This window comes from Bactrocera tryoni, chromosome 3, assembly GCF_016617805.1.
Source record: "Bactrocera tryoni isolate S06 chromosome 3, CSIRO_BtryS06_freeze2, whole genome shotgun sequence".
Lineage (NCBI taxonomy): Eukaryota > Metazoa > Arthropoda > Insecta > Diptera > Tephritidae > Bactrocera > Bactrocera tryoni.
The window spans coordinates 73868418-73890366 of NC_052501.1; the positions used below are offsets into that span (position 1 = coordinate 73868418).

The 21949-nt window shown below is 37.1% G+C and overlaps 1 protein-coding gene across 2 annotated transcripts in view; it reads right to left on the reverse strand.

Moving 5' to 3' along the window:
• LOC120770542 (putative polypeptide N-acetylgalactosaminyltransferase 9) overlaps positions 1-21949 on the reverse strand; it is a 110709-nt gene that overhangs the window by 71900 nt on the left and 16860 nt on the right. For both annotated transcript variants that reach the window (XM_040098099.1, XM_040098098.1), the window contains exons 2-5: positions 19412-19607; positions 17459-17628; positions 16986-17150; positions 8929-9122 (exon numbers count right to left, since the gene is read on the reverse strand). In XM_040098099.1, the coding sequence (XP_039954033.1) occupies positions 8929-9122; positions 16986-17150; positions 17459-17628; positions 19412-19607 (725 nt within the window). The remainder of the gene's footprint in view (positions 1-8928; positions 9123-16985; positions 17151-17458; positions 17629-19411; positions 19608-21949) is intronic.

The window sequence follows — 21949 nt, forward strand, 5'->3', positions numbered from 1 at the left end:
ATATGCATGTGCAATAAACAATGGCGCCTGGATGTATGTAAATTTCAGCATCAGCCTAGATGTATGCTTCAAGTAAACACAATTTTTAGTAGCAGTAACAATGCGGTGTTGCCAAATGTATTTTTGCAATATATATGTATATTTATATGAGTAAAGAGCTTTGTAGAAGAATACGTCTTTGATGTTGCAGTCTGTTGTTGCAGCTAAAATATTATTTCATTCAGCATGCGGTAGTAATATGCAGCACAGTTGCTGCTACCAAGAAAAGTAACTTTAATGACTGTAACTGTATACATGTCTATGAATATACAGTTGTATGAAACTACATGAATATACAGTTGTATTTGGAGTATAATTTACAAATCATAACAGTAATTTCTCAAATTGTTGCCACAAATTTGATAAATGGTTTGTTTCGGTAGCTATTTCGCACTAGCAACTAGATTGAGTGACTTGAGAGCGTGTGTTAATAACTTTTATTAATATTCACTTCAAATCCGCAATGTTTCACTTGTATAAGGGTGCAAAAATACAACATATCCGGCTACAGAAATTAGTATTTTGGTTTGGAATATTCTTAAAGGATTCCAAATAAAGTTAGTTTGAGCTTTTAACTCATTTATAAGGTGTTTACGGCGTATTTTTGGTAGAGTTTGGTAGAGCTGCTGTTATTAGACTAAATTTTATGCATTAAACTACTCAATATTCATGAGCTTGATAAAGATTGTGTCAAAAAGGACCCGGAAATTGTAATTAAGCAAATCTGTTCGAATGATTTTGCTGGTTATTTTGGGTATGAAGCGCGTTCTTGCTCGACTTGTCCCGATAAATAAATTTTTTTCAATAAGAGTATCATCAACAGGTCTCTTTGGACATGCCTGATCGTGCGAGTTCCGTTCCTACATTTATGGAGAACACTATAACTACCAATGAGACATGGGTTTATGAGTTTGACAAGCAAACAAGTCAACTTTCATCGTAATGGAGGGGAAAAAACGAGCCGAAACCAAATAAATCACGCCAATGCCGGTAATGTTTAAGGTTTTTTTTCGATATTTGTGGTTTGGTGTATCATGAATTTGTTCCGTAGGGACAGACGGTCAATAAGGAGTTATATTTGGCCGTATTGAGACATTTGGCTGAGAACATCCGTCGAAAATGGCCGGCCAGCTATAAGAAAAACTAGTATCTACCATCGAACTAATTAGACGAAGTATATTTATGATTGATTCAAGTGGTTCAAGGCATTTTATCGGCCTATGAGTGCAAAATACAAATTCATAACAAATATGCCAAATATGATCTCCTCATAGCTCAGCTATAGAGCTTATTTAGTGCGAACCTTGAAGAATGTTCGATATGTGATATGGTACCAAGAATGGTTGACATCGTACGATACTTTCTTCTAATCCCTAAATTATATATATGTGACCTGGTCTACGGAAAGGGGGCTTAGGTGTCAAAAAAAAGGAGAACAATTAATGAGATAACGAGAAACTGACGATTATTTTTAACAGCTTTTCCCAGAAAACTAGTTTTTGCACGTTAGCTCCCTTTTCGTAGACCAGGTCACATATAATGATTGCCCTTTTTGCGGCTGTTTTGAAGGTGAATGTTTTGGTTACTTTACAAGTCGCCATGCTCGTCTGGCTCTCTGTATATACGTGAACTAGTCCCACAGTTTTTGAGATACCGTCATGAAGCTCAGCAAACCTTCTTTTACCTCCAAGGAACCACTCAATTGTCCGATATCGACGAACTATAGCATAGAGCTGCCATACAATCTGACCGGTCAACCTCAAGTCCTTGTGCGGAAAAAAATTTTATTTGACAAGACAACTCCATAAAATTTGGTATAGATTATTGCACGAGGCGGCGGTAAAATCTCTGAAGAAACTGTTCAGTTCGGACCACCATAACATATAGCTGCCAAACAATCTGACCGATCAAACTCAAGTTCTTGTAGGAAAAACTTTTTTATTTGAAAAGTTAACTCCATAAAATTTGGTATAGATTATTGTACGAGGCGGCGGTATAATCTCCGAAGAAACTGTTCAGATCGGACCACCATAACATATAGCTGCTATATAAACTGACCCATCAAACTCAAGTCCGTGTGTGGAAAAAATTTTTATTTGACAAGATAACTCCATAAAATTTGGTATAGATTATTGCACGAGGCGGCGGTATAATCTCCGAAGAAACTGTTCAGTTCGGAGCACCATAACATATAGCTGCTATATAAAATGACCCATCAAACTCAAGTCCTTGTAGGGAAAATTTTTTTATATGACAAGGTATTATCACGTAATTTTACATAGACTGTTATCTAAGAAATTGCTATTACCTACCAGAAAATTATCCAGAAAGGACAAATGTAGCATATGGCAGCCATACAAACTTACCAATCAAACTCAAATCCACGTCACGTCCATGCCAATGCCCATGCCAAATGGGCTAATGAGCTGAACGGACCAATATATTATATAGCTACCAAACAAATTTACCATCTAAAATCAGGATAAGGATTTTTTAGACGCCTTTATGCCGTTTTTTCTTGTTTTAAATTATTTTTTTAAGCCTTTTAAATTATATATGAATTATGTTTTAAATTTTTTTTTTGTTTTTAAGGTTATACTTTTTAATACATATTGCCCACTAGTCATGTTTACGCCATTATGCTTATTTTTTGTTTCATTTTCAATTTGACATGGCTTTGTTTACGCTGCATATATGTACATACTTATAAGCAAGGCATATCTGATCTGCGCATGAAATGCCGAATAATCCAATTTACACGACTGAACGGAAGCACATTAATCGCCTACAGCAACATTCACTTAACTACATAACCCTGCATGAAGTACGTAGTGTTGTTGGATTGTAGCGCAACATTTACTGCTTAAGCCCACATATAGAAGCATAACAGCAGGCGCAACAGCTCCTCAGGCGCCTAACATGCTGAACCCTTTTTGCCTAGTTGCTGCAAAGCATGTTCAGCAATGTTGTTACTAACCTACAGCATCGTTTGCATGTAAAACACACGCATACTCACACATACACACACATAAAATAAAACGCAGATACTAACACACAGACTTAGCCAGCCACATATAGGCGCACGCATTTGCGTTGGCGGCCACCAAAAGTTTTCCAATAAAACCTTCAATGCTAACACGCACTGAATTTTGCACTAACGGTTTTGCGGTGGCGGGAAGATGGTGTCCAAATTTAGCAACACTGTCGGCGTAATGCGTACAAAATGCGAGCGAGTTTAAACAACGAAAGCACGGAGCACGTTTAGTTGACGGCGAAAAGCAATTCAACGCAACTACGACAAGTGTCAGATACCCACACAGAAATTAATCCACTTTGTCGGATGAGCCTAGACTGGCGTGGTAGCAAAATGGAGTAAAGCAGATAGACTGCAGTTGTCTTTGGATAGAAAAGGGAGTAAATAGGAGACTCAAATTATTGAGCTCAGTTAAAATAGCGGAGGGCAGAGTAGTCCCTTGTCCCGCTATCTTTTATACTATTGTAAAAATCGCTTCAAAGTTTAGTTTTTGTAGAATTTATGGTTTTTATAAACCGTTTGAGAATTACAGGCAATTATGATGTTAAACGAACGAAAAATTCAAAACGATAGGTTCGCTTCATAAAAAATAAGCTTTTGATCCAACCAGGGGTAATTTTTTCGCAGCAACTCGGACTGACAAATGGAACGACGAGTGTGCAAAATCCAGCTTGTGGAAGAACTGAAGTCAGTCGACATTCCCAAGCGACCTTGCTTTGCTTTATGTGCTCTTGGAAAGGTTCCAAGAAGATCCGACTTTTTCGAATTTGCCGCATTTAGGACGAAGAACAGCCTGAAGATATTCAGGAGCTGCCATGTCATCCAGAAAAAACAACAGTTTTGTGTGGTTTGTGGGTCTGTGAAATCATCGGTTCACATTTATTTGAAAATGAATACCAGTGAGAAAGTAATCGTCAATGGCGACGGTTATCGCGCCATGATAAAAGACTATTTGATGCCTATAACTGAAGCTAGTAATCTCGGTGACATTCAGTTTCAACAAGACGGTGCCACTTCCCACATATTGCATCAATTAATGAATTTATTGAGATAACACTTCGATGAGCAGATAGTTTCACGTTTTGGGTTGGTCGATTGGTCACCAAAATCGTATGATATCACCCCGTTAGACTTTTTTCTGTTGCCTTCGGCAAAGTTTAAAGTGTTTGCGAACAATCTTGCTTTGATTCAAGCCTTGGAGCAAAACATCACGCGTGTCCTTCGCCAGTTACAAGTCAAAAAGCGTTATCGAGTCATAGAAATTTGGACTCAAGGGATGAACCATCTGAGATGTAACCGCGGTCAACATTTGAAAGAAATAATGTTGAAAAAGTAAATGAGAAAGAATGTTCTTTCAAATAGTAATAAATATTCTCTATTAAATGTGAAGCTTCTATGTTTTTTCTTAAAGAAAAAATAGAAAATTTCGAAGTGCTTCAGAAGTTCACTGTTCTGTCTGAGCTTTCCGGAGCAAACTGTCTGTCTATTGATGTGTAAAATGGTTCGCATATGCGTGTGTAGGTCATCCTAAAGAGTGCGTTTTGAATAATTTATGGGAACTGACATTCATTCTTATAAGCGTGACCCATTTTTACTCTCTGTACAGTTACAATTGCATGAATGGATGGCTGTGTCTAAGGTTTCACACTTACAGCACGAAATCAAGTAATATTTCAACGGGAATTGCATTTCAAAATGGTTTGGTACAGTGTGTATGAATAAGGTGTGAACGAGTAGTGAAACTACTTTTGTAGTTTGCTGCGAAGAGTATGGGCTTAAGATTTCTAATTTGAGCTTGGAATATACACTGTTTTTTTGAGTGCCTTTAAGGTAATACAGTACATTTCTGTGGTCTCATTTAGTTACTAGTTTACTTAAAGAAAAGTATTAAAATAGTCTTACTGATTAAAAAATCAACAGATTGACGACTCCAAATAAGTTTTATAGTAAGAAAGATTTATAAAAAAAAAAAAATATTGAAACCCTGCATAAAATATTTGTAACACATCTTCAAATTATTATTGAATTGTTAAAACTGGCGAAAATCGAAAATTGTTTTCAAGAAGGCCATTTGTAGGAACCTTCATTTTAAAATGAAAGTGCTACATATATGTGAAAACAATATGAGACAGTTCGTACTTGGGTTATGTAGATGGCAGACAATTTAAAGGGTGACACAAGTAGAGCTTGGGGAAAAACTGAGGAGAGTAAAATTTAACATACATTTAGGCGGTGAACTGTGAAAGGTATGGTTATACCCGTATTCTTAAGTAATACCATGTCAAGCGAAAAACCCTGACAGTCTATGTGGAAAATACTAATTCCTCGTGAGATGGCGCTACGGTCGACTCAAATTCTGATAATTTTAAAGTCATTTAAATTGACCCCTTGTCTTAAGAAAACACTACGGAAAAGTAAAATTTAACATACCTTTAGGCGGCAATTTGAGTAGGAGTGGAAATTGCTGGGTTTAGTTCCATAACAGAAACTAATTTAGGGTAATAACATGTCAAGTGGAAAATTCTGACAATTCCGATGAAAAAATTTAATTACTCTGTAGTTGGCGCTGGAGTAAAAGTGGATTCAAATAATTTTTAATGATTTTGTTGCTCAAAAATTGCCGCTACTTTCATACAAAATCGTAAAGATCGTAATAGACTTTCGAATTTTTTGTAGTAAATAGCAATATCCTCCAGCTTTTTGGCAAATATAAAATAACATATAATTTTTTATAGTTCATAAATGAGAAGTAGGTTTTAGCTTTTCAAGTTTTTTGGAAGAAAACAATTCTTGCTATAATAGATAGGAAAACAAAACACAAAAAGAAAATAAAAGAAAAATTAAAAAAAAATTAAGAAAAAAGTATTTTTCAAAAAAAAAAAACTTTCAAGAAAAAGTTAAAAACATAATAACATAAAAATAAAAAATTTATAACATTTTTTTAAATTAATAATTTTTTTGAAAAACATTTTTTTTTTGTTTTTTATATTTATACATTTTTTAAAAATTAATTATAAATTTTAATATTTTTTTTTTTTTTTTTTTTTTTTTTTTTTTTTTTTTTAAATTAATTTTTTATTAATAATTTTTTTTTAATTTTTTGAAAATTTTTTTTTTTTTTTTTTTTATAAATTTTTTAAAATTAATAATTAATAATTTTTTTTTAATATTTTTTTAATTTTTTTGTTTTGACTAAGATTTTTTTTTAATTTATTAACTTTTTTGAAAAATATTTTTTTTAATACATACAATTGAAGAAAACAAAATACGAAGAAAAAAAAGTAAGAAAAAAACATATTTCAAAACAAATATAGATACCCTTTAATTAAGGGCACGCAAAGTTCAACGCATTTAATATGCATGCGTAGGTATCTACTTACTTATGAGTGCCTCTACCTTCACACATGAGCATAGAGGCTTTTCATGTAAGTCACGCTTGCGAAATTGTCACGTTTTAGTGCTTACAATGAAATGAAAATTGTGTAAATCGCAACGACATTGCCATTGCCGATTGAAAAACAAGGCATACATTTACCACGGCAACTTCAGTGGCAACAAAAAGAAAGGGTAACGCAGCGTTGACGTGTTTCTATGGTAAGGAGCAGAGTTAGAGGCATAGTAGTGACGTACGTGAGAGGGGAAAGGGGGAGTGCATAATGAGCATAGGTATAAGTAAGCAAGCGAAGGAAAGTGAACACTGAGTGCAGCTCATATGAATATCAATTGTTTTATGTAGGTATATATGCCAAGCGGATGTCACATACATTTACCCTACGAAAGGAAATTATTGTCGTTCATGCCGACGGGAAGGAAGGTAACAGCTTGCCATGGCAACAGCGGATGCTTAAATTTTGATAATTGTGTTGCTTTTACTTAGATGAGTTTTCCTTTTCCGCTCGAGGATGTGTGTTCGTTACGAAAGTAATATGTACTGCCATTTATAGGAATATTAATGGATGTATTATAAAATAATTTATATTTATTCGTAGTAAATACATTGGAGGATGGAGCCATGTGTAGAAGTTCACGCAAGCGAAGAAAGTTCTCTGAGCGTCAAACACTTGGGAGAGGCCAGAAACGATTATTTTGCATATGGCTCAAGCAGTTCATGACTTCCGGGCTTAGATCAAGTATCCTCCGGGTAGTCAAAAGACATCCGCTTGAAAGCGAGCTGAAGTGAGGAGGCGAACCATCCCTCCCCAGGGTTGTATGCTGGGTTTGGGACCCGCCAGATAAAAACACTATCAATAAAAGAAAAAACGGCCTCAGATGAGAGACCCCCCTTTTGATGACGACCAACATTTTACTTCGTTAATAAAGAAGAATGAATCAATGGTTCCTTGATCGACAATTCCAACGACGAGATCTACATATTCACCGATGGATTAAATTATGGAATAGGAATAGGAGCGGGCTGTTATAATCCAGTTAGTAGCTAGCTTCAATCTAAATGACTACACTTTATTCTTTTAGGCCGAAATTGTGAGCAGAGTAGAAGCTATTAAGTGAGCTTCTGCTCTAACCAGCCTCTAACAGACAAGCGACAATTAAGGTTATACGTAGCGCCAATTTTAGATCGCACTGCGTTAGGTTAAGCAAATACGCAATAACTAGACATACTAACAATAGGTAACTCGGTTGACATCAGCTGGTTACCCGGTCATATAGTAATGGACGGAAATGAAAAGGCTGAGACGAGCTGGCCCGCTCGGAGGCAGCTGGAAACACAATTCCGCTAAGCTTCCGCAGGCCAGTCAGCTCTTTTAAGGGTTGTTTGAAGCAGTGGATTCTAGAGGAACGCATCAGGTGTTAAAGCACAAGCAACACAGGCATATCAAAAAGTTATTTTGTGGCAGTGTTGATGTTTAACAGACCGAAAAGCTTATACTTCTTCTTCTTATAGGCAAAAGAAAAGCTCTAACAGAACAAAAAGCTTCTACTTCTTCTTCTTCTAAGCAAAGAGAATTTAGTTACATTATAAGAGCCACCACAGGGCACCCACACTTAAGATCCCGCCTTAGAGAAATGGGAAAAAGTAGAGTCGGAATGCAGAGCATAGGCGGGAGATGAAGAAACGCAGGAAATTTTGCTATACGGTCTAAATGATTGCTCAGCCTACAGCTGGATCAGACGGGACATATTCCACGGCTCCGAATGCTTCAATTTAAGTGGTTTTGGGCAGCTCGGTCCTTTACCAAATCCACTGAATTACTGGATAAGGCTTAAATTATTTTAAAAAATCCACTAAATAGCTGGATAAGGCTTCAGTGATTATCTCTCGGAAGTACAATGGGTCTAATAATGATGGCCTAAGTGCGGTCGCCTGTGGTCTGACGTCCACTCGTCTGCCCTTTTCACCTTGCCAATTAATACCGTACTTAGCCTTGACCAGCACCATTTAGACTTAAAACAACCTTCTCAACAGTGTCTAGACTAGATAAGTCTTCGACTGCTATTAATTTTTCTACTAATTTTTCAACACAACCTAACTTTTGAGCTCTCACATAATGCGCTCATATACTTGTTTGGGGTAATTTTATAGTATACAATTTTCTATCTTCCACTTGGCAGCCTCAGGGAGCTTCACCCAACGTATAAATCACACCCATATAATCACCTGTAAAATAGATAATAACAGCGTTCAAAGTTGCTGCCTTCACACGATTAAATTCTGTCATGAATTTGTACAACTTATTTGTCGTTCTCCAGTTGGCAATTTTTAAATCATATTTCTTTCTTCGCTTGACTTTTATACCACACGCCGCACATTTATGCTTTTTTGGTTTTGGTATTTCATATAAACGCGTATGAAAATATATGTACATATATGTATGGTATGTAATTTTTGCACTCACCTTGTGTCGCTTGCGTTCACGTTCCGGCACTGCATGCCAATTAAATTGTAAATTCCAATCAAAACCGCCCACATTTACGCCGCCCGAGTCACGGTAGTGGAATTCCAATGTTGTATCATCAATGACATCGATGACCGGACAAACCACAGTGGTGCTGTTGCGAGCGATGCGATCGAGCAGTGGCTCAAGCCAGCCTGTGGGGAGGCAAAAAATTCGAAATAAAATGAAATATAATGAAAATAAAATGGAAGAAATGGCAGATTGTGTAGGTGTTGCTATATAAAATATACGAAAAATTGTGGTGAGACCGGAAGCTGTGTATATATGTATATATATATATTAGGGTGATTCAAAATTTTTTTTTTTTTTTTTTTTCAATTGGTACTCGCAAAAATAGGTTCCCAGACACCTCTAAGAAAGCCTCTCCAAATATGAGTTTTTAATTGTAACGGGAAGGTCCTCCGCCTAACGGTTTTCTTTTTTTTCTTATTATCAGATAGAAAAATTTATATCTCGCTTCCAACTACTTGAAAAAATATTTTGTTAATTAGGTTTTGTAGGAAATTGAATGCTCTAAAATATGGTCTCTTATGATTTTTTCGTAAACCCAACCGAATTGAAAAAAAAAAAAAAAAATTTTTTTAATCACCCTAATATATATATACCTATATATGTATATAATAAAAGATTACAAATCCAAAAAATCTAGATTATCTACGTGTCTATGTGTGCGTTGGCAGCCTTAACCTTAATAAAAAGTAACTGTAATTTATTGTTATGGCAACTATGCTCCACTGATATTTTATATACACACGACCAAATTGCTTCGGGTACTATTTTTTCGACATTATCCATTCGCCTGCACTCACTATTAAAGCTTTATGCTCATAATCCGACTATTGCAGCATACGCGTTGACCCCGCAAATGACCGCAAGCATAGTGTGGGTACAAAAAACAAAAAAAAAAAAATAACGGAAAATAATGAATTCAGGAAAATTTAGCAACCACATGGCGGAAGGAAGGACGGAAAGCGTTGGTCAAAAAGAAAAAGTGCACACAATTCACTTAGAAATAAAGTAAATAAGCATAAAATAGCAAATGCAATTACTCAACAGTGAGCAAGGTCGAAAAAATATATAAATATGTTTGTGTTTGTACCGAGTTTAACCGCAAAACATCAAAGCCATTGAACAACACCACCACCAGCGCCATCATGGTCCAGCGGCAGGCAGTCAAGCAAGCAACGTATTCACCAAACCGTAATCATAATCGCCAACCCAAGCAACCGCAAACTAAGTTGAGCAGAGAGAAAGCAGCAAAAAAAATTTCTATACCCGGGTAAACATGCTTCCTGTTATGCTCACATACACACACACACACACACACTTTTAAACTATAGCACACCAGCCACTGCTCAAGCGTTTATATACTCCGTTACGTTCGCGCATATCCTGCAGCTTATGCTAGGATAAGTATTCTTGTTTGTGTTGCACACACACACATATATACTCTATATATGTATGTATACGGCGTTTGGTCAGTCATCAATCATTAAAAAGTAGAAATTGAATTTTAGAGCCACTTCAGTGTTCTACATGCTTCTAAATGAAACTTTAAGTTTGTTTCTCAAGTTATGAGAGTTGTGTGTCTGTGTGTTCTCTCAGAGCGGAAGCTATGAAAATAACGTCAATTTAAAAATTCTACTTTTTCAATGTACTCGGTATAAAGTTTTGCATTTTTTTCATAAATTTTTACTGCTCTCCAAAGCATTTTTGGTAGAAGAGAAAGGAAATTGACCAAAAACTGAAAAATTAGTTTATAGCATCAAAAATGTAAAATAAAAACACTACAAAATAATTGATGGTTCATGGTGATTGAAATTGAATATTTGAATATGTTAGCTTTCGGTTCGGCGGTGACTTAAATAATGACGTACAGACCACATTAAAGTTGGTTACTCTACCTCTAACGAGTTATACCAGTTGTTGGTTCGATTCGACACTCTCTACTGCTCAAAATTCTAAGCCAGTTAATACACGATGCGGCAGTGGCTTAAACAGAGACGAACAGATCACAAAAAACTTGGTTACTCTAACCTTTATCTGGTTATACCAGTTGTTTGTTCGATTCGACACTCTCTACTGTTCGATAATACAAAGCCAATTAATACACGGACGAGCTTAAAACTAAGCACACTAGTGCTCATCTAGCACACATTTTCTATTTCTTTACAAATACCAAAATAGATTGATACTTCATTCCAGCTTAAATTAGTTACATTGGATACTTTCTATTCGTCACTCGCTGCATGCTTCGCTCGATTGCTGTTCTTTTCTTCAGAAAATTTGGATGTGAAAACTTCAAAGTTTAAGCAGTGAAAGAAACAGGATCGAGTAGACCACACCAATGTTAAACGTTTCTTACTTCACCTTTGTTTGTTTATACCAGTTTATATGTTGTCCAACAGTTTTGTTCGATTCGCCACGAACTCATGTTTGTTGATTTTAAGGCAGACGATTTCAGAACCATTAATAGTAAATTTCAAATATTTTTATGCAAAAAAAGCAAAAACCATGATCTTTTTCGCACATATTGATGTATTTGATCCACTTTTTGTCTCCTGTTACCATTCGCTTCAGAAGGGGTTCGACTTCATTTCGTTTCAGTAAAGAATCGCAGATGTTAATTCGATCCATTAAATTTTTCACAGGCAATTCATGTGATACCCAAAAATCGAGCTTCTTTTGATAGCTAGCCGTTTTTAAATGGTTCAAAACCATTTGATGATGAATGTTAAGTTCCTTAGCTATGTCATGGCTGATTATGTGACGGTTCTGGTCAATCATTTTAATAATTTCATCTACTTTTTTAACGATAGGTTGACCAGAGCGAGGTGCATCTTTCACATCGAAATTTCCAGAACAGAAGCGAGCCAACCATTGTTGTGCTATACGAATTTCATTGCTGGTTTGCCTGGCATTCTTCTCTTCTTGTACAAAAATTTAAAAATACAACGAGTTTCTTTATTTTTTCCACTCATTTTGGAACAGCTGTAACTCTCAACTTCCACTTCCCCTAATATAATTTTTTTTGTTAAATGAATTCACCTTTCCGACACGATAGGTATGACACAATTTGATTGGTAGCACTGGACGACATCTATTGACAATATACGAAAAGACTTTTTCGGCAACCCAATATAATCTTTTGGAGTTATCGATCAAATAATCATCAATATCATTTTACTTCGATGAGCTGATGATAAGTGAATTATATCAAGAAATTGGTGGTCCTATAGGTCACATTGGATGTAAGTTAATGATATTCGCTGATAAAACAGTTGCGATGGTTGAGTTAGCAACCAATATTCGACTCATGGTGATACCTGGAAGACTGTTTAGTGTAACAAAGACGGAATATTTTGCTTAGGTACAGTGAACAGCAGCCCTGTGTATCGCCTCGCCGAATCGCACTGTTAGAAATAACTGTAAGAATGACGGAATATACTATACATACATAAGATCATACGACAACAGGCCTTTATAAGTAGCAACGATGGAGAGATGCACGGAGAACATTAGATAACAAGCTTAGACAACTCAATACATAAAACCTAGACTCCACGGCACGGAGAACTCGATTCAATGAAGATGTGCGAAATAGTTTGATGATGGCTAAAAACACATCGCTGGATACAGTGAGATTAGAAACTGCTCTGTAATAGGTTCATCTGGGAAACGATGCATTGAAATCCTTGGAAGATGGATCCCTGGACGTAAGGAGAGTAGAAACTGTCCTGCAATAGGTTCATCTTGAAAAACCTTGCCCTGAAGTAAGACCACATCGATCCTGGGACAAAGGAAACATTCTTGAAAGATGAGCCAAATAGCTTGATGCTGGCTAAAAAACATCCTTTCATAGGTTTTTCTTTGAAACTTCCCTTAAAATAAAGCAAAAACGATACTGAAAGATACTGATACGCGAAAGATTTATGGTCCTTTGCGCATTAGCCACGGCGAATATCGCATTCGATGGAACGATGAGCTGTACGAGATATACGACGACATTGACATAGTTCAGCGAATTAAAATACAGCGACTACGCTGGCTTAGTCATGTTGTCCGGATGGATGAAAACACTCCAGCTCTGAAAGTATTCGACGCAGTACCCGCCATACAATTGTTGAAAAAGACGCAGTCTCTGGCTCTCGACACTAAATTCTTTTCAGCACTTTAAATGATGGAATTTTCATTAATTTTTGAAAACTTTATTTTGATTGAACATTGTATTTACTCCTTATCTATATTAAACCAAAAAATTTTAATCATCAACAGAAAAAATTATAAAAAGAAAAAGTTTCTGAAAATAAATCACAATCCTGTGGTTATTACTACACATAGAGCCAATAAATATCAGCTATCTCTTAATACGTAAAGCGCAAATTAGCAATCATGTGGCAAGATTTTTCGATTGGATAAATGCATTAATACGCAATTTGCAGCAAATTCCAGTGGTGAGCATTGAAATTTGCAGTTTTTATACCAATCTAGTTAACGGCAGAATAAGTGCCCTAAAACCGTTATGGACAATATGGCAAACCATTTAGATTAGCGCGGCAAAGGTAGAAAAAAAAACAAATTAACAAAAAATGTATATAAGGACGGTGGGACAAATAGATTTTTAATGCTTTAAAAAATGAAATAATGTTATTTGGAGAATACAGGTTTTTGAAAAGTCAAAATGATGATTATTTTCCTCACTGTGGTAAGCGATATTCTTTTATACAATTTCGAGAACCAATTAAGTCTCTTGTTTGTTGAAGACACATAGGCAAAGTAAGTAATGACTAAATTTGTTTGGATCAGTAAATTTTCGGTTAAGTGAGCAAAACACAACAGCAGAATTGCTTCGCATTCTCCTGATCCGAGCTAGGATTGAGTCCAACTCGGGACCGTCGGCTTTTTCTGCTGCGTTTGCGTCAAAAGTCTGTATATAAATGAATTTTTGCATTGGCTTGTCATTTCCGACGTGTTCTGACCTGCGCAACACTCGTTACAACCGTGTGGTGGAGTGCATCGTACGTGGCCCCATGCTCAAGGCGTTTGCCCAATGATGGCCTCTCCAAACAACACCACAGTTTAACAACTGTTCCTTCGGATTATACAGCGACCATCTACACCCCGTTTTATGACTCTCAGAATCACACCTAATCAACCGCGACAAACCCGACATTTATACTTTAGTTCTGTTGCAGGGGCTCCAGAGTAAGTTCAAGGATGTAGCCGCATTGATGAGCCGTGAAGACATATCGAATGAATGTCAGGGAAAGCTATTCGCCCAGCCGCAGTTTAGCTCGAAATATTTAATGAATGTTTTCTAATGCACAGCTTTCAGTGAAGTCTGTTTGCCACGAGGCGACTTTAACATGCAACGCCTATTAGGTGGAAACGTCTGGCGGAACAGATAAATCATTTGTGAGTCTGAGCAATGAATAACGAAGATCACCTAAATCTAGTGACTTATGTAAACTCTGCCTATAATTATCTCGATCGAAAAAACCTCACACTCACTTGTTATTTTTAACAAAGCTTACTGCAAAGAGTTCCGTAATATTGTATGCGACTCCAATATGGATACAGGCAACGGATACAAAAACGTATGATGAACAAATAATTGCAGTGCATAAGCATTCTGATATCCAGGGATATGAACTGGAGCGTTTATATCAGCTGTCAGCACCCAAAACAGTATCGGCAAAGGCAGAGAATAGGAACAAGAGTACCTGACAGCAGCGGTGTCATTCCTCATTCAAAGGGCGCTGGACCAACAGACTTATACAGGACATTCACTTGAGGATAGACAGACGACTTGGGGACCTGAATTTCCATCTGACCCAAATACTTAGTGGACATAGATGCTTTAGAAGCTACTTCACAGATTCCACAATGACATTAGGCTGAACTGTCTGAGTATATAAAGTGTATAAAAAGCTCTGAACCGTCGATAATTTAACGACACTCATGTATCAGTCGACTGAGAAATGGCAAGCTGTTAGCGAAGAGTCAACATCTATAATGACAAAACTGAGACCTTTTCAACAGATTAGGCGTTCGTCACTCTTCACAATAGAGGAGACCTAAATGTCCTGTCCTTCCCACGAAGTAATACTTAACCAGTAGTTCCGTGGGAGAATCTTGAGTTGGGAGTAGCTAAGGTTTAGCGGATTAAAGTTCCGCACTCCGGCTTCCGATGTTTTCTCTTACTATAAATAGTACTAAGATCAAAATTTTAAAACACGTCCCTTCCAGCTTCATACAAGACTGAGTATATATTTATGTTCTCCATAGGATATATTTCAATGTCTATTCACTTGTTTTGTTGGTTGATATTTTTTAGAAGATTATTTTGAATTTTGCTCCACGGTGCAACGTGTGTTTCACCCTAAGCACGGTAATAGCAGATATTTTGCCCTTTTTTAAACGTAATTTAATCTATACAAATTAAAAGCTTTAGAAAAACAACGAAAATTTGCGCGAAATGTAATTCCCAGCAACCGAAATGGTTAACCGCAACGATATTGTCGATTGGCTTTCGGCAACGAATACTGCCGACCGCCCGCTGATGCATCAAATGCAGCTGTGTCAAGTGCGCTGTGAGTGTTTGCAGATTGGCGGTTAGAAAAATGATGCCTTTGTGCGAGTTATTTGTAATTAAATTTTAGTTGGAATTATTGAAAATAGCTGCGGGAATTTAATGAAATTTTCATATTTTTCAAATACTGATGAATAATATTTGCTTATACCCTAAAGAGGGCATATTAAATTTGCAATGAAGTTTGTTACACCACGAAGGATATACGCTAACTATTCGCTCAGTTATTGGGTTATCGATCCAAAACTTTGACTACGTCCATTGCTTTCCAAGGAGCTACTTATTTGTCGAAATCAGTGATATCGGGCTACTATAGCGTATAGTTGCCATACAAACTGAACGATTGGAATCAATGTCTTTTAAGGCAAACTTTTTTATCTTAAGAGATATTTTGACAAAATTAGGCACGGATTATTGTCTTAAGCAATGATATAATCTGTGAAGAAAATGTTCGGATCGGGTGACTCTAGCATATAGCTGCCATACTAAATGAACGATTAAATACATGTCCTTGTAGGAAAAACTTTTTTATATGAAGAAATAACTTGACAAAATTAGGCATGGATTTTTGTTTTTGGGTATCGTACAATATATGTAGAAAATGTTCAGATCGGATCATTATAGCAAATAGCTGTCATACAAACTGAACAATTAAATACATGTCCATATACGGAAAACTCTTGCATTTGAGGAGATATCGTAACAAAACTTGGCACGACTTATTGCTCAAGGCTAAAGTATAATCTCTAAAGAAATTGTTCAGATCGGATCACTCTAGCACATAGCTGCCATACAAACGGAACGAACAAACACATGTCCTTGTACGGAAAACTTTTTTACCTAAAGAGATATGTTGACAAAATTAAGCATGGATTGATATCTTAAGCAATGCTATAATCTATGAAGAATAAGTTCAGATCGGACCACTATAGCATATAGGTGTCATACAAATTAAACTATCAAATACATGTATTTGTACGGAAAACTTTTTGATCTGAAGAGATATCTTGACCAAACTAGGCATGGATAATTAGCTTAAGCAATGGTATAATATCTAAAGAAATTGTGCAGATCGGACTACTATAGCATATAACAACCATACAAACTGGTCGAGCAAAATCAAGATACACGCCTTTTTATACGCTTTTGTGCCACAAAAATGCAACTCTGAAGGGTATTAAAGCTCTTGCAACCAAAGATAACATTTTTTCTTGTTTCCATTTTTGTATAAAACAATTATTACAACTTTATATATTTTTAATGTCAAAGGCATTTTATTTGCAAATCAACAAATTTTATGTTGAAAAGTGATTTTAAATTTTTATTTTTGTTTAGCTCTACGTTTAATTGCCAGACCGCCCACAAACATGCATAAGTCATTTCTCACAGCCAAACACTAACTCACCTTCGGTGCACTCGCAGTGCGAATCCAAGTACGTTATCACCGGCGCGGTGGCGTGGCGTGCGCCCAGCAGACGCGCTCGTATCAGACCCTCACGGCTGGGGGCGCGCAATATCTTCACCTTCGGGTAGGCGCTGAAGTAGTCTTCCAGCTGTTGCTTGGTGTGTGCTGCAACAGAAATAACAGATAAATGGCATATTAAAAGTCGCCAGCAGAAGAGTGCGCAGCAAATGCAAAAGAAAGAAGCTAAAAAGCATGCATAATTAAATTGCAAATTGCTTGGTTAGGTTGCACGGCCCGCTTGGCGGCGTGCGCGCACACAAAACGTTGCATTTAAATGCAAAACGTGCGCGCATGCGCCGCGCAGCATATTATCAGCAGTTTAAAAAATAATTATAAAGTGCATCAGCGCATGAGTATACATATATGCACGTTGCATAGCAGTAGCTATGTGTGTGCAACTTGTTGCAACTTACGCATATCGGAGAAATCGTCGACCAGTATAATTTCGTTAATCAAATGCGGCGGCGAGCGATCCAACACGGAGTGCACTGTACGCAACAGCACCGACCACGCCTCATTGTGGAAGCAGATGATGACATCGGTGGCGGGCAGATTTTCCAAATAGCGATTTGGCTCCTTGCACCTGTGCGAATGGGAAAACATTTTTTACTTACTTATAAATAATATAATAAAATTGTAGTTGTTTTTGCTATGCATTAAGTGCGTGGCAGTTATAGTGGCATTGAGGAATGTCGTACAGCAGGAAGTTGGCACCTTGGTCGTACAATAATGACGCGTTGGCACAAATGTTTGCACCGAACGCGTGACTTTTAAGTAAATTGATGTTGCAACACTGAGAGAATTAATTATATAGTTGAGACATGTTGATAGCGGGAGAGAAACAGAGTGTATTCGCAGGGTGGTCTAGAGTTCTGAAGGTTGGTTTTGTGTTAGGTTCCCTTTTACTACCCTCACAAACGACCAATAGAAAGAAACAAGGTCTGATTTTAACGGTGATTGTAACATGTCCATGGTAAACTCAATAAGATGGATATCATACTTCTTTTTAGCGATATTTTACCACAAAAGAGATAGCAAATTAGTGCTTGAACTACAAAAAGGTTTAAAGCTTAGATTAGTATCGTGTCTGGTTCGGATAAGGCCTGTAATGTTATTTTTAACCGTACAGAACGATCAAAAATGATCCTCACAACAGTCGGGTCTATGTAACCGAAACGGACCTCGATTTTTATCTAGCCAAGGACTGTTAACTCAACAACAATAACACCAAAAATGATTACTTGCTGACGACGAGTTGCCACAAGAATCTACAGTGAACTTTGCCCAATTTCGACCTGGAATTTAAATTCCTACTTATCCAGAATCGATCCCGATATACCGAATACATGTCCAGCGTGTAATGAGTAGCCTCATGACTCTAACCACCTCTATGCATGCTCACTCATTTAACGACCTTCTCTCTATGGTCCGACAGTAAGTTTCCTGCTGTTACGTCTGGTTCTCGACTCCTAAAAATTACAACCAACCCGAACCTAATCACGATAGAGGGAAGTAGATAAGCACATCTGCAATTATGGAAGATCTTAGTTCGGGTGTAACCAAAAGTTTTATACTTTTGCAACATGCAGAAATAAAAACCCGGGAAATTTCAGTGTCACGCCCTGTTCTCGGCTGCTAAAAATCACTCTTATACCATTTGGGCATAAAATTTAGTGTCTCTGACGTACTTAGTTATTGATTTATCGCACTTTTAGATTCCGCCACGTAAAAAACATTACCAATGAAAAAGCATAAACAGCCTCGGATGAGAGCCACCCCTTTTGATTGCGAACACTGCAAATTAATGAAGGATTACGATTTAAAGGCATGCACTTGGAAGGGCCGGTTTTTAAACTGGGAAGGTGTCGCTGCCCTGCTGGTTAATATCCTCGTAAGAGTAAAGGCTGACATCATTACTTTACTTTCTTGGTGGAAGAGAGACCTCGTCACCGCGTCCTGGGATTCACCTCGGTGGATGAACATTTGGTCACAATTCGGGTGACATATCCACCTCGCGACGGTATAGAAGGACGATGTGACCAATGATGTCTTCTATGAGCGCTTGGAGCGCACCTATAGGAGGTTAATTACGTGAACAAAACAATTATACTCTGTTGCTAGAGTATACAAATTATTATCCCTGATCAAAAATTTTGATATATTGACTTAATATCGTACACGATTAGCATCTAAATGATTTAAGGTAAAGATTTACGGACGATGTATTTTCAGTAAGAACCATATCTCACAAAATCAATATTAATTATATGAGAAAAGTAGTAATCTACGCCGCAAATTCCAGAACATTACCATGTCCCCCCTATTTAACTAAAATATTTTTTAAAATGTTTTTTTTTTTTGCTTACCATGCATCTCGTGGATCTGGCAATGTTCGATGCACAGATATCATATCGGATACATATTGATTAAATGCATTGTTCGTCCAGCCATCATCGACGGCCTTCTTCATTTCTACAGTCATGTTGGTTGGTAAAACAACTGGTTTACCCATTTCACCGGGCGCATCCTTCGGCGGAGATGGCGGTACGAGTACGCCTTTGTCTGAAAATAAGAAAAATAACAAATTTAGTAGAATACCAATAATAAATGACAATAAAAGATTCATATAAATAAATCTTGTTTAAAATTGGGCAAGCAGTCTATTTTAGTGATGACAAGCACCTGCATTTACAGGGTTAGTATAATACGAAGTGATTAACGACTCTCAATTGTCATTGACTTGTTGAGTTTAGCTATTCTATGGTCATACCTTAGAGATATGATACAATGAAATATCTCTAGGCTCAAAAAAATGTTGCTAACAATTGAAGATTTTTTCTTTAGCAATGTCAGCAACCTCAAACTATTTATTTTCAACTTCAGATTACTTGTCTGATTATTGATTACTGGTTTATTAGTTTTATAATACTTAAGAGCATTAAATCATACTTGGAATTATTATAAAAATGAGAGCGATGAAATAGAAGCCTACAATTAGGTGAAAATTAGTTTAGCAGAGTCACACACCAGCACAATTCTTAACTTTTGGTACTTATATTTTTTAATTAACTATTAAAAATAACGTAAAGTACCAGCTGAGAAAGTAGACCCCTACAACCCCTTCGAAGTGGTGCACCAAAGCAATAGGAAGACAAAATATGCGCTTAAAAGAAGACCCAGTCAGAACTGATTGAAGCCGCAGCAGCGAGATGACGCATTGAACGTGATACCAGTGAATGCAAAAAGGGAATCTAGCGCTAAAAAGTAATGCGATTCCACACAAATGCACAGTTGACGGGTGTGAGCAAATCCCTCAAGGCAGCATTTATCGCGCAAACAACAAAAAACTATGTACGAGCTTAGCAAAAGCAAAAAACTTGAAGGATTGGAGCCAAGGAAGGATGTAGAAAGGCTGTTGCATGAAGTGCATTTTGTTGGACTAAGCCAAAGGAGACATATATACATATATAGATATACTTAAATCGATTTTGGCACAATCCACTACTCGCACAAATAAATATGTTTAGTGGTGTGTACGCGGCTGCCAACGTGTGTGCGCCGCTGCAAGGATGCAAATATTGCCAATGGCAGGCGCTGAGCAACGCAAATATCAATACAATTTCAATCCATTTAGAAGAACAACAGTACAAAACACAAATGGAAACGCGAGTGCACACATGCAGCCACACAAACTGAGATGAGATACTCGTGCGAGAAGGAGCCAAGCGGGAATTCAACATGTCTGCCATTGACGGCGGAACATGGCAGGATATTTGAAAGGTTATTTCAAAGTTTTCGCAATGCATTCAAGCAAAGTGACGGTGAAGGGGGAAACTGAGAAGAGCGGAGAAATTGTATGAATGTGCCGCACAGAAAAGTAAAAGTTGCGAAAGTGTATCAAAAGGTTATAAGAATAATGGAAAGTGAAAAGTTTCAATAAATTAAAGTAAGATACGAAAGACAGATTTTTGTTGGAAACAAGTCTTTGGGTGCATTCTATTATATAAGAGTACATATATACATACATATATAAACTATATGTACATATATAAAGAGTTTCAAAATTGCAATTTTAATATGCAAATTGAAATACAATTATTTGAAAACGCATCAATGACAGCGCCACCGAGTAGATGAAATATTTTCTTTACAAATTTAGTAGCAGAAAGGCATTGAGTAGGTAGTTATATTTTTGGTATATTCGTATCTCTACTCGTCTCCCTTTACGGGCGGTTGAGAACTCTGCACTCGCTAAGAAGCGTAAACATGTCCAAAGAGCGGCTCTCATCGACTTCTCCGGTGCACTTTGGACTACTTCAACAACACGCTCAAATTCATTCCTACTTTCACTGCTTTCCTGGAAACATTGCATCGCAGAGGCTCTACTTGGCGACTTTTTTGCTGCTCACATATCAACGAGGGATAAGCAGATAGAAAAGAGTCGTTGGAGAAGAGGCGCAAGTATTGAGCTTTTTCCTCAGATGGGTCGAAGCTGGAAGCATTAGGCCACCAAATCACTGTAGTGTTTTTCAGAAAAAAGTGGGTACGATTGACGTAATGCTGCGAAGTGCAGCCTCTTACAGGGAGGTGGGCAATCACTTCGATAGCAGAGCATCAATACTAGCGATGAGCTTCCAAACTGTCCACACAAAGATAGTACCCAGGCACTAATGAGATTTTGAGTGCACATAGCAGGCGCTGGTCGACGAACCCCTCTTGTGCGTTCGCAAGATTCTTTTGGCCTAGAGTAGAAAGCAGCAGAGCTTTTGAACTACTGGGCTTTAGCAAAGTTCATCTTTCCGCAATCGCAAGCAATTTTTTTTACTGATAAAAATGGGAGTCATGCTGCCTATTTGAGATCCTGTAGACCGTGGAGGTTCTCTGTAGGCCACTTGGGTGGAGTA